Source organism: Pan paniscus, chromosome X (assembly GCF_029289425.2).
Source record: "Pan paniscus chromosome X, NHGRI_mPanPan1-v2.0_pri, whole genome shotgun sequence".
Taxonomy (NCBI): domain Eukaryota; kingdom Metazoa; phylum Chordata; class Mammalia; order Primates; family Hominidae; genus Pan; species Pan paniscus.
In genome coordinates, this window is record NC_073272.2 from 100,464,909 (window position 1) to 100,482,931 (window position 18,023).

An 18,023-nucleotide genomic window follows, 5' to 3' on the forward strand; every position below is an offset into this window, starting at 1 on the left:
TCATAGTGAATCAAATTGTTATCTGTATTTTCCCAAGGTGAGCAGAGCATGAATTTAAGAAATAACCTGTGGAATGTTTAAATAAATTATGGCATATCAATGCAATGAATTGTTATTCTCTTAAAAGGCTGAGAGCTCTATGCAGTGATGCAGTGATGGTAAATGTTTTAATGACTAGCTTTTTGGGAGGAAGGGGATTCTTGATTTCCAGCATTTGCCAATTTTGATGATGTAAATACTCCCACCATGCCAGATTTCAAGACACTAACTTGATGTCATTGAATACCACTGAATGCAGAGTTGGGAAGAGATGCACGCAACTGGCATTACAACCTGGTATGAGCTGGTTTCAGCACACCACTGGTTAGGCACTCACATGGAAAGATATCTGAGGCTGGGAGCAGTGGCTTACGCCTGTAATCCTAGCACTTTGGGAGGCCGAGGCGGGTGGATCACTTGAGGTCAGGAGTTTGAGATCAGCCTGGCCAACATGGTGAAACCCCGTCTCTACTAAAAATACAAAAAATTAGCCAGCCATGAAAGTTCACACATGTAATCCCTGCTACTCGGGAGACTGAGGCAGGAAAATCACTTGATCCCAGGAGGTGGAGGTTGCAGTGAGCAGAGATTGCGCCACTGCACTCCAGGCTGGGCGACAGAGTGAGACTCCATCTCAAAAAAAAAAAAAAAAGAAAGAAAGATATCTGAGATATATTAACATAAGCAATTTCCAGCCAATATCTACAAAGTGATCCCTTTTTTGGTTAAAACAAAAAGCTGTGTGTCTTATTATATGTGTTTACCCAAACTCATAGAACTGTATACCAAAAAACAGCAAATTTTACTATATGAAAATGAAAAAGTGAATAAACGATAGTACCCACCTCAAAAACAAAACCTACGTGTCTGATACATTTGTGAGCTTATGTCAGTGTGTGTGTCTCTGTGTGTGTGTGTGTGTGTGTGTGTGTGTGTGTGTATCTCTGGGGAGTAGGATGGGAGGGAGATTTTCACATTTTACTTATACACTTCTATTCGGTTAGCAAAAGTAATTGCGGTTTTTGCAAACAGTTTTAATAGCAATAATTTTTGCACCAACCTAATATATGGTTTAATCTCATTGGAAGCAGCATTATTGATAATTAAGGTTTTAAAATAGGGATTTAAAAAATGAAATGTCCTACAGAGTGGAATAATGGACATTGGAGACTACAAAATGTGGGAGGGTGGGAGGGGAGTGAGGGTTGAAAAATGACCCACTGGGTACAATGTTCACTATTCAGGTGATAGGTAACTAAAAACCCAGACTTCATCACTATGCAATATATGCATGTAAGAAACCTACACTTGTGGCTGGGCATGGTAGCTCACACCTGTAATACCCGGCCTTTGGGAGGCCGAGGTGGGAATATTACTTGAGCCCAGGAGTTTTGAGACTAGCCTGAGCAACACGGAGACCCCATGTCTACAAAAAAAAAGTATTTATTTATTTATGTATTTATTTTTTGAGACAGAGTCTGGCTCTGTCGCCCAGGCTGGAGTGCAGTGGCGCGATCTCGGCTCACTGCAAGCTCCGCCTTCCGGGTTCACGCCATTCTTCTGCCTCAGCCTCCCGAGTAGCTGGGACTACAGGCGCCTGCCACCACGCCTGGCTAATTTTTTGTATTTTTAGTAGCGATGGGGTTTCACCGTGGTCTCGATCTCCTGACCTCGTGATCCGCCCGCCTCGGCCTCCCAAAGTGCTGGGATTACAGGCGTGAGCCACAGCACCTGGCAAAAAAATGTTTTTAAATTATGGATTTAAACTTCTTCCTCTGCTGCTTATCTGCTCTACTTCATAGTGAATCAAATTGTTCCCTGTATTTTCCCAAGGTGAGCATGAATTTAAGAAATAACCTGTGGAATGTTTAAATAAATTATGGCATATCAATGCAATGAATTGTTATTCTCTTAAAAGGCTGAGAGCTCTATGCAGTGATGCAGTGATGGTAAATGTTTTAATGACTGTGGAATGTTTAAATTATGGCATATTAATTAGCCAGGCTTGGTGGCGCACACCTGTGGTCCCAGCTAATCAGGAGGCTGAGGTGGGAAGATAGCTGAAGCCTGGGAGAGTCGAGGCTGCAGTGAACCATGATCATGCCACTGCATGCCAGCCTGGGTAACAGAGAAAGACCCTGTCTCAAAATAAAGAGAATGAAAACAAAGAAAGAAAGAAGGAAGGAAGGAAGGAAAAGAAAAGAAGAAAGAGAGAGAGAAAGAGAGAAGGAAAGAAGGAAGGAAGGAAGGAAAGAAAGAGAGAGAGAAGAAAGAGAAAGAAAAGGAAGGAAGGAAAAGGAAGGAAGAATAAAGAAAGGAAGAGAAAAAAGAAAGAAGGAAAGAAAGAGACCTGCACTTATACCCCCTACATATATAAACAATTTTTAAATAATTTTGAAAAAAAAATGTCCATGGGACATCAGCATAATTTATTTTTGTGCTGCTGACATTTTGGTCATGTAGTAATCAAGCTGTTAATAACTAGTCACATTTATTGCATCATTCTCTTAGTAAAAAGCTATTTTTAAAGCAAATTAATACCTCCTTTGGAGTTATAGTTTCTAAAGAAGGATCAAGGATGAACATTTAAAATGGAAAACAGCAGGGTGAAATAAACCATGAACAGAACGTTCAAATTAATTGTGACCTCAACATGGATTCTTTGATTATGGAGAGAGAAAAAAGCATTTTTTAAAAGGACAAGCTGTCTTTAAACATGTACATTGGGAAGATACCGAAAGCTACTGAAAAAATGGCACTGTCAAGATGAAAGTGATTTAAAATCCTCTATCTGTTATTGCATAATAAACTAGAGGTAGCAGTCAAATATGCTCTTCTAACCAGGCAGCATCCGGGTTCATCAGCCTGTGAGAGAACCATCCTCAACTCCGTGCTTCCTCCTGGTCACCTCCACACCCCTGTGCCCTACCCACTCCCTCCCTCCCTCTTCTGTTTTTGATCTGCCACTTCCCCAAGCTTTTCAGGTTCTGTAACCTTGACCTGAGCCCTCCTTTCTGCAGGCCTTGAATTCTGTAGCACCCATGAGACTCCCCTAAGTATCCCTCCTATTTGATAGAGAGGTATGTTTCCATGACAGCAGTGTTTTCAAGTTGTGTTTGTTTTTTCTTTTTTACTTTCCTTTTTTTTTAAAAAAAACCAAACTCTTTCTTAAAATTGTAAGCAGGTGTTCATAGATAGATATAGGCTGCTTTGGTTGAAATAGGGGCAGGAGCCTTAATCCATCTTGAAATGATTTTTGTATAAGGTGTAAGGAAGGGATCCAGTTTCAGCTTTCTACATATGGCTAGCCAGTTTTCCCAGCACCATTTATTAAATAGGGAATCCTTTCCCCATTGCTTGTTTTTCTCAGGTTTGTCAAAGATCAGATAGTTGTAGATATGCGGCGTTATTTCTGAGGGCTCTGTTCTGTTCCATTGATATATATCTCTGTTTTGGTACCAGTACCATGCTGTTTTGGTTACTGTAGCCTTGTAGTATAGTTTGAAGTGAGGTAGTGTGATGCCTCCAGCTTTGTTCTTTTGGCTTAGGATTGACTTGGCGATGCGGGCTCTTTTTTGGTTCCATATGAACTTTAAAGTAGTTTTTTCCAATCCTGTGAAGACAGTCATTGGTAGCTTGATGGGGATGGCATTGAATCTATAAATTACCTTGGGCAGTATGGCCATTTTCACGATACTGATTCTTCCTACCCGTGAGCATGGAATGTTCTTCCATTTGTTTGTATCCTCTTTTATTTCATTGAGCAGTGGTTTGTAGTTCTCCTTGAAGAGGTCCTTCTCATCCCTTGTAAGTTGGATTCCCAGGTATTTTATTCTCTTTGAAGCAATTGTGAATGGGAGTTCACTCATGATTTGGCTCTCTGTTTGACTGTTATTGGTGTATAAGAATGCTTGTGATTTCTGTACATTGATTTTGTATCCTGAGACTTTGCTGAAGTTGCTTATCAGCTTAAGGAGATTTTGGGCTGAGACAATGGGGTTTTCTAGATATACAATCATGTCATCTGCAAACAGGGACAATTTGACTTCCTCTTTTCCTAATTGAATACCCTTTATTTCCTTCTCCTGCCTAATTGCCCTGGCCAGAACTTCCAACACTATGTTGAATAGGAGTGGTGAGAGAGGGCATCCCTGTCTTGTGCCAGTTTTCAAAGGGAATGCTTCCAGTTTTTGCCCATTCAGTATGATATTGGCTGTGGGTTTGTCATAGATAGCTCTTATTATTTTGAAATATGTCCCATCAATACCTAATTTATTGAGAGTTTTTAGCATGAAGGGTTGTTGAATTTTGTCAAAGGCCTTTTCTGCATCTATTGAGATAATCATGTGGTTTTTGTCTTTGGCTCTGTTTATATGCTGGATTACATTTATTGATTTGCGTATATTGAACCAGCCTTGTATCCCAGGGATGAAGCCCACTTGATCATGGTGGATAAGCTTTTTGATGTGCTGCTGGATTCGGTTTGCCAATATTTTATTGAGGATTTTTGCATCAATGTTCATCAAGGATATTGGTCTAAAATTCTCTTTTTTGGTTGTGTCTCTGCCCGGCTTTGGTATCAGAATGATGCTGGCCTCATAAAATGAGTTAGGGAGGATTCCCTCTTTTTCTATTGATTGAAATAGTTTCAGAAGGAATGGTACCAGTTCCTCCTTGTAAAAAAAAAAAAAAAAAGAAATAGGAGCAGGAGCAGGAGGAGGAGCACTGCCCAGTTAGCCTTCCCCTCATACCCTGTAGGAACACCTGAGTTTCTGGAAACCAGTTTGAAAACAACTGCCTAATAGTTTTCTTTATTGCATGTTTCCTTTATTGGGTCTGGGTAGTGTGCCCTAGATGGGGTTATCAGATTTATTTAATAAAAATACAGGATGCTAAGCTAAATTTTAACTTCAGACTTTTTAAAATAAATATTTTAGTATACCTGTGTTTCATACAGTATTTGGAGCATACTTACATAAAAAAATAATTTGTCATTTATCTGAAACTCAAAGTCAGTTGGGCATTCTGTACTTTTTCTGGCAACCCTAGCCCTAGAGAATATCAGGGCATTGGGTCACAAAGAAGCTGGAATCAGAGATAAGGAAAACAATAGAGATTCTATCCGTGACAACCGTGATACTCACCCCAAGGATTTTTCTTGTGTAGTAGTATTTGTCGGCCTTCTCATATTTCAGGAAGGCATCCACAAACAGGAAAACATTCAGCCCTAACCAAACAACCTAGAGGAAGAAAAAAAAACATGCAAAGAATAAAGTGAAATTTGAGTATGGGAAGGAGTAAATAAGGGATAGGGATAGCAATAGTGTCGCCGTTTTGGCTATTTTGTGTTTACCTGTTTTCATTTTAAATGAGTGCAATCCTGCTAGTATCTAACTGGCTTTCAGAGTGAGTTAGCACTTTGAGACATGCATTAGACTAGAGCAGGGTCAGCAAACTGAGGCCCATGGCCCATTACCTGTTTTGCCACAGCCTGCAAGCTCAGAATTGTTTTTTATATTTTATATTTTCAAATTTGCTAATGGTTGAGAAAATCGAAAGAAGAATATTTTGTGGCATGTGAAAGTTATATGAAATTCAAATTTCAGTGACCATAAATAAAGTGGTATTGGAACTTAGCCACTGCTACTCATTTCTGTATTGTTTATGGCTGTTTTTGTGATACAATGACGGAGTAGAGTAGTTGGGACAGAGACCATATGGCTTGCAAAGCCTAAAATATGTACTATCTAGATTTTTACAGAAACATTTGCCATTTCTTGGACTAGAGCATTCAAACTGTTGCACCTAAAAGATGGCAATAAGTGAATAAATGGATATCTGAAGAAACAAAGAACAAATTTAGCACCTATAACAATACCTAACTGAAAAGAACTAAACCATTCCAGATGGGCCTGCCTTTTTAATTACACCCTGACACACATTTTTCTGTTTTCAGATTGTGAGTCTTTTTTCAAATTAATCTATTTTTCCTTTGGACTTGTTTGAGCTCTTAAGACTGCTTTTGCCTGTTCCAAGTTCTGTCTCTGCACTGGCTAAAGGTGAAATTTGGAACTCACTGCCCATTGCCTTGAGGACCAACCAGCTGGTCTCTAGCCCAAGTGTGGAGGTGCTAGTCTGTAATTCGACAGGTCTCCAGGGCGCTAGTATATATCCCTCGCCCCACAGTATGAGTCAGAACCATCTCAGCACAACAGGCAAAGGGCCTTTAGCCTAGGACATGGCCTATTCAGACTCCCTAGATCTAGACCACTCACACACCTTTAGTACTATAATATAGTGATTTAAAGTGTGATATTGGAGTCAAGTTGTAGCATCACCAATTAATAGCTCTATAATCTCAGACAGACATATGATTTAAATTTTCTAAACCTCAATTTCTTCACCTGCAAAATGAGGATAATAACAGGACCTACTTTATAGTAATGCTATGAGGCTTACGTCAGATAATGCGTGTAAAGTGATTAATGCAATGCTTGGGGCTTAGTAAGAGATCAATAAGTGCTAGCTACAGAGTTGTGTCACCACCGAACCTGCTTTACCAATCAATTTCTTCCGGCCTCCTTTGCTCAGTTACCCTTTTCCAGAGCTGAGTGTCTTCCAGAGAAACGTCTTTGAAAGAAAAGAAAGTCAACAGTCACAGACACCTCAAGAATTTGGAAGACAGAGGAGAGAAGTTTATTTAGAGGGAGCAGAAATATTTCTGGATCACAAAGAGACACAGGGGCAAATAACTGTGTCAGCCCATCATCAATTGTAGGCAAGGCAAATGATGAAATACAGTGATATCTAGGAGTAAGGCATTCCATTCCCCATCTTAGCTGTCATTTCCTCCACTATGAACGACAAAGAAGGTAAACTACAAGACCTGGGAGGAAGGAGGAATAAAACTATTTTTAAGTAATTTATTTTTTATTTAAAAATCAGTGCATAGGAGTATATGTCAGAGATAATGAGAAGTCTAAGCTTGCCAGCTGGTTTGGTGGGGGATGAAAATTCAAAGCTAGAGAGTTAAATGTGAGTCACCATCATAGCTGGTAAACTCTCCCAGCAAAAAATAAGAGAGGGGGAAAAAATGCAGGTAAACGTGGATTTCAGAGCTAGAAACACCCTTATATTTGTATCTAATCTAGTCACTTTATTAATCCCCTGCTCCCCTCCCCTGCCCAATTCCCCCCACCTACACACCCACAGGACCTGAAGTCTAGAGAGGATAAATAATTTGATCGAGATCACCCAGTTAGTAGCAGAATTCAAAGTACTTGCCAGGTTCCCTTTCTCCTAAACTAGTGTTCTTTCCATTATAGTGCAAAAGGAACTCAATATAAGGCATTGAGCATTTAAAATATGTCATGGGATAACCTGACAAAATAAGCACTTTTGTTAAATGTAAAACAAACAACCCTCCAGGGAAACTCCACATATTTTTCCCTGGAGCACCTGGTCGGGGGGCGGGGGGGTAGACAGGAATAAAAAGAAGCATCACACCTTCTCTCTTCTGTTTTGCCTGTGGGACCCAAAAGCAAAACAGGAGAAAAGAGAAAGAGTAATGAATGAAGATCTAGGAAAGTGAGAAAGGACACAGGGAGCCCCAGGCTCAACTGTGGCTCAGAAATGGAAGAATGAGAGTGGAGAGAGGTGTTCGAGTGTTAGGAGAAAGGGATTGTGCATACAAAGGGTGATAAAGGGGTTCTGGCCTGAACGTCATTGGGGAGCTGGGTTCGAGTGATGCCAATTCAGTCAATCCATTCATTGTGTGACATCTAGGTCTTATTTTCCTTTGTACAATCAATAAGTTGGTTTACATCTGCACTATGCAATGCCACAGCCACTACCCACATGGGGCTGCTGAGCACTTGAAATGTGGCTAGTCCTCACTGAGATGTGCTGTGGGTATATATACACATCAGATTTGAAAGACTCAGTAAAAATAAAAATATGTAAATTATCTTCTTAATATTTTCAATATTCAATACATACTGAAAGGATTTGTTGATATGTTGGGTTAAATGAATTATATTGTTAAATATTAACTTCACTTGTTTATTTTTACCTTTTCGGTGTAGGTATTAGAAAATTTAGGAATTACATTATGTGGTTTGCTATATTTCTAGTGGTCAGTACTGGGCCAGATGATCTCTAAGATCACTTTCATCTCAAACATTCAGTGACTTTTTGAAATCTTGATGGGACCAGTATAGGAAAGATAGAGAGAAATCAGCACTCATGGTAGTAGTTAGAAGTGAGATGGAAGAGAAAGGGAGATGACAGAAAATGAAAACAGATTGAAATTCCAAATACTTGTGATTTGACAACATGAACAATTGCATGTTATTTGCCTCTGTCCTCTCATCTGACCCACAGTTGTATTTTTTAACTAACTGGTCTTGATGAGCCCAATAATCGGCATGGAATCATCTTTCTCTTTCAAATTGCTTTACAAATATTAAAAAACATGATTTCTCCTTAATCCTTCCTAATTAATAGGAAGTCAAACATCACTTACCAGAAACAAAACTGAAAACCAGTGGTTAACCACCCAGTTTCCCATTGTCAAGAGGTGGTTTGGAGCCCTTCTAGGCAACAGGGAAGATTCAGCAATCCGGATTCTGGAGAGGTCCTTCAGGAATGGAACATTTGTCCAGCGCAGGGTCTGTGAGTCTTTAAGATGTGAAAAACACACACCTACCCCAAGAGTTCCTGGGAATTAATAAGTTTATTCTGCCTTCCTTCTCTGGACAGAACTGTGCTATCAGCTTAGATAGACCAGCCCTACCTATGAGAACCACAAGGGTTTTACCTGTGGGGATTTTACTGCTTCAGGAAATAGCAACATTCTTGGATGAAAATATTCTCTCTCATCATCTTATCAACATGACCTAATGTGAAGCATTGCCTTCCTAGATAAAAGATTTGCTAAAGTTTCTCATAAAAAAGATTATTAGTCTGGGTCTGTAAACAGATTACTTCAGGAGAAGTAGGGAGGGAAGCGTGTGTGGTAAGGAAGCTGTTTCAAAGTGCACTTTTCAAACTGTTGCCACATCTGCCGGCTGCCATTTGGATTTCAGCCTGGCTAGCTCAGAAACTTTAGCATACCAGTTCCCCTGGAGGATGATCCGTGGTTGATATATATGATGATGGCTTTGGGGAGAACTTGACTGGCTGGAAGGACAAGTGAAAAGAAGGGCCAAATAGAGCAAGAGAAAATTTAACAAGTATAAAAGTACACTTTGGTTCAAAATAAACAGAGGCAGAGCACTCAAAAGAATGGAGATGATTGTCTTCTAGTATGATAGATTTACTAGAGTTGTATGTTCAGCTCTGGGCTGATTAACTAGAGTTGTATGTTCAGCTCTGGGCACTGATTTTTTTTCCCTTTTCTAAAATGGTGAAATATACACAGAAGAGTATATAAAACATACATATGTAACTTAAAGAATAATTTTAAGGAATAAGTGTCTATGTGTTCACTACTCAGATTAAAGAAAATAGACTATTTTTCTCCAGTATCTTAAAGCTCTTTGTATTTCCCTCCCTGATCACATCTATCTTCTTCCTCCTCTACCCCACCGGATGTAATCACTATCCTGAAATTTGGGGTAATCATTCTGTTATTTTTCTTTATATTTTTACTAACTATAATTGCATCCTTAAGCAATATATTGTTTAGTGTTTCCTGTTTTTGAACTTTTTGTAAATGAAACCTGGCAGTGTGTATGTATGCTTCTGTGGTTTGCTTCTTTCAACATTGGGTTTTTGAGATTCATACATGTACATGTAATTGCAATTCACTTACACTGCTATCTAATATGCCATTGCATGAGTGAATATACATTAATGTATTCATTCATCCTACTACTAATGGATATGATGATGGAACAATGTTGTTCGAATGTCACACATATGCTACAGTTTCTCTAAGGTATATACCCAGGAGCAAAATTCCAGGGTCCTGAGATTTGCACATATTCTACTTTGCTGTGTAATTCCAAACCCGTTCCGAAGTGACCACCTAAATGTATACTACAGAGAGTTATGAATGAGAGTTCTACTTCCTCTACATGCTTACCAACCCTTGGTATTTTCCAGACTTTTTTGTTTTTATAATTCAAGTAAGTGTGGAAAACTATCGTATTATGATTTTAATTTGCATTTCCCTGATTACTAATGAGTTTGAGCATCTTTTAATTCAACTGCTGGCCATTTGAGTTTTCTCTTTTTAAAAGAGCCTATTCTGAGCCTATTCTACTTTTTGGTCTATCTTTCTATTGGTTTTTCTTTTGCTTTTAGATTCTTAGGGTTCTGTTTATAATCTTATACTAATCTTTTATTGCTTACGTTTATGGCTTGTCTTTTCACTCTCTTAATAGTGTTTTCTGATAAATGGAAGTTCTTAATTTTAATGCACTCTGATTACCAGTCATTTCTTTTATGATTTATGCATTTTATGTCTTGTTTTAGAAATCCATCACTACCCAGATATCAAGATACTCTTTTATATTTTCTTCTAGAAATTTTATATTTTTGCATTTTACATTTATGTTTTGAATCCACCTGGAGCTGATTTTCATGTATGGTATCCAATTTACTAGTTTTAAATATGGAAAACGAATTGCTCCAGCATCATTTTTGAAAAGTACTTTTTATTTTTATTTTTATTTTTTTGAGACAGGGTCTCACTCTGTCACCCAGGTTGGAGTACAGTGGTGTGATCTCCCTTCACTGCAACCTTCACCTCCCGGGTTCAAGTGATTCTCATGCCTTAGCCACCCGAGTAGCTGGGATTACAAGCAAGCGCCATCATGCCTGGCTAATTTTTGTATTTTTAGTAGAGACAGGGTTTTGCTGTGTTGGCCAGTCTGGTCTTGACCTCCTGGCCTCATGTGATCCACCCACGTGGGCCTCTCAAAGTGCTGGGATTACAGGCATGAGCCGCCGCGCTCAGCCATTTTTGAAAAGTACTTTCAAAAATATACTTTCTTCGCTGATCTAAAATGTCAGTTCTATTATATATGAAATGTCTATATACACGAGTTTGTTCTGCAGCTCTCCATTCAGTTCTTCCATGCCACTGCCTTAATTACTAAGTCTTGACATCTGATAAGACAAGTGTCCCCACCTTGTTCTTCAAGAGTGCTTTGGCTATTCTTGGCTTTTTGTTTGTTTGTTTCTTTGTTTTGGTGGGGGGGGGTTCTGTGTTTTGTTTTTATTCTTGGCCTTTTTCATTTTCATGTAAATTTTATAATCAAATTCTTGCGTCTCCTTTGTTATATTCACTTCTTCTTTTTTTTTTTTTTTCTTTGAGACGGAGTCTCGCTCTGTCGCCCAGGCTGGAGTGCAGTGGTGCAATCTCGGCTCACTGCAAGCTCCGCCTCCCGGGTTCACGCCATTCTCCTGCCTCAGCCTCCCGAGTAGCTGGGACCACAGGCGCCCGCCACCACGCCTGGCTAATTTTTTCTATTTTTTAGTAGAGACGGGGTTTCACTGTGCTAGCCAGGATGGTCTCGATCTCCTCACCTCGTGATCCGCCTGCCTCGGCCTCCCAAAGTGCTGGGATTACAGGCATGAGCCACCGTGCCCAGCCTGTTATATCCACTTCTAAGAACTTTATATGTTTTCATGAGGTTGTAAATTATATTTTTTAATTTTAATTTTTAATGATGGCTGTTAAAGATACAATTTGTTTTTACATATTGATTTTTATGCCCAGCAACATTACTAAACTCACTTATTAATTGTAATAATATTTCTGTATTTTGTCTTACATTGTCTATAAACACAGTCACATTTTTCACTCTAAACACAGTTTTATTTCTTTTTCTAATTTTTTTTTTTTTTTTTTTTTTGAGACGGAGTTTCCCTCTTGTTGCCCAGGCTGGAGTGCAATGGCTCACTGCAACGTCTGCCTCCCGGGTTCAAGTGATTCTCCTGCCTCAGCCTCCCGAGTAGCTGGGACTACAGGCGCCCACCACCATGCTTGGCTAATTTTTCTATTTTTAGTAGAGACTGGGTTTTACCATGTTGGCCAGGTAGGTCTGAAACACCTGACCTCAGGTGATACGCCTGCCTCAGCCTCCCAAAATGCTGGGATTACAGGCGTGAGCCACCGTGCCCAGCCTTCTTTTTTCTAATTCTTATAACTTTTATTTCTTTTTCTTCGCTTACTGCACTCACTAGAACTTCTAGTACAATGCTGCACAAAGGTAGAAGTAGTGATCCCCTTGCCTAATTCCCAATCTCAAAGGGGATTCTTCCATTTCACCCTTAAGTAGAATGTTTTGTATAGGTTTTGTAGATATCCTGCTACATATTTTTATTTTACTTTACTTTAGGCACAAAAGCAAATATTTATTTAAAATAGAAAAGAAAGCACAGCACAATTAACAGATTTATTGAGGTATAATTTATATGCCATGAAATGTTCCCATTATAAGGAGTATAGCGCAATGCACAGCACATTTTATATTTCTTGTAAAAAGCTGAAAAATCTCTTCAACATCACAAAACCCATAAAAATAACATTTTCATTAGCTGCTGAACACACCTGCAATTTAGTATCATAATGCCAGGTGAAATTGGCACAGTGGGTGGTAGGAGTTTTCCTGGAAGCCATTTCTACACTAAGGCAGCTATCAATCAGTTAACTAGATATAGAAGTGTCAGTGAACTACATAATGTATATTCTCCTAAATCCAAACTAAATATACCACCAACACAACAACCTCTTATCTGTATTCCAGAAATGCTCATGGCCACTCCAGCATCACTTGACCTGAGGGGAAGTGTGACAGAGGGAAGTTGGAGTGGTAAGAGACAGTCAATCACTAGCAATGAAAATATTTTACATTTGTAAATTTTACGAAAACACTTGCCCGTGCCCAAGACCACACATTAAAAGAGAAACTAAAGCCTGTCCATGGAAGGCTGACCAAGATGATGTAATGAGTTGAAAGCATCCTATATTAGGAGGATTTAAAGAGTGTAGGGAATTTGGCCTGGAAAGAGGTTTATCGGGGACATGAGTTTATCTACATTTTTTTTAAGAAAATTTAGATTGTTTTGTATGTGACCCAAGGAGTCAACCAAGGAATAGAGGCTGTAAAGTAACACACTTTAGATTGGGCATGGTGGCTCACGCCTATAATCCCAGCACTTTGGGAGGCTGAGGCGGGCAGATCACCTGGGGTCAGGAGTTTGAGACAAGCCTGGCTGGCCAACATGGCAAACCCCCATCTCTACCAAAAATACAAAAATTAGCCTGGCATGGTGGTGCATGCCCGTAGTCGCAGCTACTCGGGAGGCTGAGGCACTTGAATCGCTTGAATCCAGGAGGCGAGGGTTGTGGTGAGCCAAGGTCACGCCACTGCACTCCAGACTGGGCGAAAGAACAAGACTCTGTGTCAAAAAATAAAAATAAAAATAAATAGTAACACAATTTTTTTTTTCAATATAAAGCAGAATTTTCCAACACGGGTATTCAGAGAAGTAAAGAGGTAATGAGTTTCCTATTACTTGAGACTCTCAAGGAGAAATGGACAACCCCTTGTCAGCTTTTTATAAGGGGAATATCAGCACCAGGTAGATGGTTAACTAAATGTCCCTTAAATATACTCCAGCATTGAGATTCTGTGATTCATAAAAGAATGATCTATAATCTGGATGACAATTTATGTATTATCTAAAGAATTATATATGCCATGCTGATTGGACCCTTATGTCTGTGAGGTAGGACCCCCATTCCCAATATCAGAGTACTAGGAAGTCTTTTGATAAGCTGGTGATCACAGAATCTGAGCTAAGATAGTCAGATGATCTTAACGGAATATTACTATTAAGCTGCAGCAGCAAACTCACTTGGCCCTTTTCAAGGTAAGATTACACCAGCAAATTCAACTAAAATATCCATGCCCCAAATCTGAAACCTCCCTCTCTTGGGCAATGCCGGACACACTAAAAACTTCTCACCATCAAGACATTTATGTGGCCAACAAACATACGAAAAAAAGCTCATCATCACTGGTCATTAGAGAAATGCAAATCAAAACCACAATGAGATGCCATCTCACGCCAGTTACAATGGTGATCATTAAAAAGTCTGGAAACAACAGATGCTGGCGAGGATGTGGAGAAATAGGAATGCTTTTACACTGTTGGTGGGAGTGTAAATTAGTTCAACCATTGTGAAAGACAGTGCGGTGATTCCTCAAGGATCTAGAACCAGAAATACCATTTGACCCAGCAATCCCATTACTGGTTATATACCCAAAGGATTAGAAATCATTCTACTATAAAGACACATGCACGTGTATGTTTACTGCAGCACTATTTACAATAGCAAAGACTTGGAACCAACCCAAATGCCCATTAATAATAGACTGGATAAAGAAAATGTGGCACATATATATCATGGAATAGTATGCAGTCATAAAAAAGAATGAGTTCATGTCCTTTGCAGGGACATGGATGAAGCTGGAAACCATCATCCTCAGCAAACTAACACAGGAACAGAAAACCAAACACTGCATGTTCTCACTCATAAGTGGGAGTTGAACAATGAGAACACATGGGCACAGGGAGGGGAACATCACACACTGGGGCCTGTTGGGGGGTGGCAGGCAAGGGGAGGGAGAGCATGAGGACAAATACCTAATGCATGCAGGGCTTAAAAACTAGATGATGGGTTGATAGGTGCAGCAAACCACCATGGCACATGTATACCTATGTAACAAACCTGCATGTTCAGCACATGTATCCCAGAACTTAAAGTAAAATAAAAATAAGTTAAAATAAATAAACAAAACTTCTCACCATCAACCTCCCTTTTTTGTAAATTCTCCCAGAATTGCTTTCCTTCTGTTGGCTCTAGACATTATAATAGTCCCCTCCACCCTGTATTGCTTCACCTGTCTTAATGTTTGCATTTCCCAGGTTTATGGATTATGCAGCATTGACTAAATTTGAAGTTGCTTCCTGGAGATCTCTAGGGAGTACTTAAATGTCATCAGTAACTTATTCACAGTTTTACCATAGACTGCAGTCTTTCGGAAAGATTTCCTGTAGACGGTTGATCCCACCCATGGTAGGTGGAGTCTTGCAAACTGTAAACACAAAGCCCTTACCTGACCTGCATGTTGTGTCTTCTCCCTGATCACTTGTGTCTGTTCTCATTTGTCCCAAATTTGCCTTTACAGTTACAACTCTTGTACACCTCTTCCAGGAATTAATATATAACAGAGAGTGTTGAATTACTTAACAGTTTAAACATGTGCTTAGGACATCAGAAAAAATTGTTTTGAGAATTATTTTAAGAATTTACAAAAGAATTTGATGGTTGGTTTTCAAAAACAAAAATTTAAGTAGTCATGGGGAAAATGATAGTTTGTTTTACTTATTTTGTTGTTTATAATTACATTTAATTTGAATCCATAGAGGATGGTGTTGGGAGGACATTCGTTTATTTATTTATTTATTTATTTTTATTTTTTTTTTTTTTTAAGACGGAGTCTTGCTCTGTTGCCCAGGCTGGAGTGCAGTGGCGCGATCTCGGCTCACTGCAAGCTCCGCTTCCTGGGTTCACGCCATTCTGCTGCCTCAGCCTCCCCAGTAGCTGGGACTACAGGCGCCCGCCACCGTGCCCGGCTAATTTTTTTTGCGTTTTTAGTGGAGACGGGGTTTCACTGTGGTCTCGATCTCCTGACCTCGTGATCCACCCGCCTCGGCCTCCCAAAGTGCTGGGATTACAGGCGTAAGCCACCGCGCCCGGCCCATTCGTTTCTTTTAAATCTTAGAGCCTTTAAAGGTATTAATTTGGTCTTGATTACAGCGTCCAAAAATGAAACATCCCATAATGATAAGAGGGACTGATACATGTGGAATTATTTGAAATCAATTCTTTTTACTATGTTGGAGCAGAACCAGACCTCACCAAAGTAGCACCTCGTAAAGGCAATATGGTATGATGGAGCTGGATTTGACCTCCAGCTCCCCACTCACTATTAATGCTGCCTTGGAAAAGTCTAACTTTGCTCAGCCTCAGTTTCTTCATCTGTAACCTAATGTACTGATCCCTCATGGAGAAAGTGTTCAAATTGTAGCCTATATTGACAGGCAGAAGGCAAAGTGGTGGTACGGAAGAGATGGTAGAGCAGTATGGTGTACTGGTTAGAAATAGATTCCAGAGCCAGTCTTCCTAGGTTTGAAGCCTGCCTCATTATCCATAAAATGGGTTGTTATAAGAATTAAATGAGTTAAAGTATGGAAAGCAATGAGAACACTGCCTGACATATAAAAAGCACTCCATAGTTGCTTGCTATAATAATGATGATGATGAGCCCTAAAAAAATAAAAGCAGAGGACCTAAACTCAATGGTACTTTCTTTTGCTATTGAAAAGGGGAGCAGAAACTATAGATCAGAGACCATTATTATACAAACTTTGTAAGATTATGAAACTTTTATCACTACCTTATGTCTGTCGGTTTTACCCTGTTTTCTCCAGAGTTTAGCAAATTTTAAATGAGCCTGTGTGCTTGGCTTCAATAGTAGCAAGAAACTGGGAAGGTGCAGAGTTTGTGTCTCATTCTGCAGCTAGGCTTGGGGAGTAATTACCAAAGGAGAAAACAGGTGGTATCCCCATGGCCACAAGGAAGAAAGAACACTGGGGGTGGCCTTAGGCCTGGAAAGGGGCCTGGGGACTCAATGATGGAAAGGTTTATGTAGTTCCCTGTTCTCCCTACTTCCATCACAGGGCTGTGGTGAGCATCAAATGAGCTGGTATGTATAACAGTGATTTTTAGGCCAGTAATTATCATGGAGACATCACTAGAATAGCAATGAGTACTTTCATGTTACATCTGCTACTTTGGAAATCTGCCCTCAAAAGTGTATATGTGAGACTTATTCAGCTCAGAAACAATATTCAACTCTTGCCTTTTCTTGAAGACCGATTAAGCTCTGCCTCTTCCAGGAAGTCTTCTCTGACCACCTCAGTCATCATACCACACTGTCTTCCAATTTTTATAGCATGACATAGCATGAGTTCCTCATCTTCTTACCTCTCTCATAGCCTGTGAAACCTCCCTTTGTTATTTACCCTTTTCTGAGCAAGTCCTATCTTATCCAGATTGCTCCTTAAGGCAGAGCACAAAGCTCTCTATGCACAGTAGATGTTCAATAAACATTTGTCATGTGATGGTGTGGTAGGCAGAATAATAGCCCCCTAAAGATGTCCACATCCTAAGCCTGTGAATACGTTACCTTGCATGGCAAAGGGGAATGAAGGTGGAATTAAGATTGCTAATCAGCTGACCCCAAAGCAGGGAGATTATTATGGATTCTATGGATGGCCTAATGTAATCACAAGGATCCTTAAAAATGGAAGAGGGACACAGAAGTCAGAGTGACGAGATATGAGAACATGACCCACTCTTACTGACTTTGAAGATAGAGAAAGGAAGCCAGGAGCCAAGGAATGTGGGCTGGAACTTCTCCCCCAGAGCCTCCAGAAAGGAATGCAGCCCTGTCAGCACCTTAATTTTAACCCACTGAGACCCAATGCAGAATTATGACAACCAGAACCATAAGATAATGATAAGTGTGTGTTGCTTTAAGCCACCAAGTTTATAGTAATTTGTTATAGCAGCAATAGGAAAGTAATACAGATGGTAAAGAAAAGACGTTCCTGCAACCATATTTACTGGCTCTGAACTGACTACTCTGCCTGGGAAAGAAGATAGGCCGGGTGCAGTGGCTCACACCTGTAATCCCAGCATTTTGGGAGGCTGAGGCGGGCGAGTCACTTGAGCTCAGGAGTTTGAGACCAGCCTGGCCAACGTGGTAAAACCCCATCTCTACTAAAAATACAAAAAATTAGCCAGGCATGGTGGTGGGCACCTGTAATCCCAGCTAACTACCTGCGAGGCTGAGGCAGGAGAATTGCTTGAGCCCTGGAGGCGGAGGTTGCAGTGA

General features: G+C 39.9%; 1 protein-coding gene across 1 annotated transcript in view; it reads right to left on the reverse strand.

Moving 5' to 3' along the window:
- The window catches only part of NOX1 (NADPH oxidase 1), a 39,178-nt gene extending 22,129 nt beyond the window's left edge, over window positions 1-17,049 (reverse strand). The window contains exons 1-3 of the mRNA XM_003810393.7: window positions 16,986-17,049; window positions 8,564-8,718; window positions 5,184-5,279 (exon numbers count right to left, since the gene is read on the reverse strand). Coding sequence (XP_003810441.2) covers window positions 5,184-5,279; window positions 8,564-8,718; window positions 16,986-17,049 — 315 coding nt within the window. The remainder of the gene's footprint in view (window positions 1-5,183; window positions 5,280-8,563; window positions 8,719-16,985) is intronic.
- Window positions 17,050-18,023: the final 974 nt, after the last annotated feature.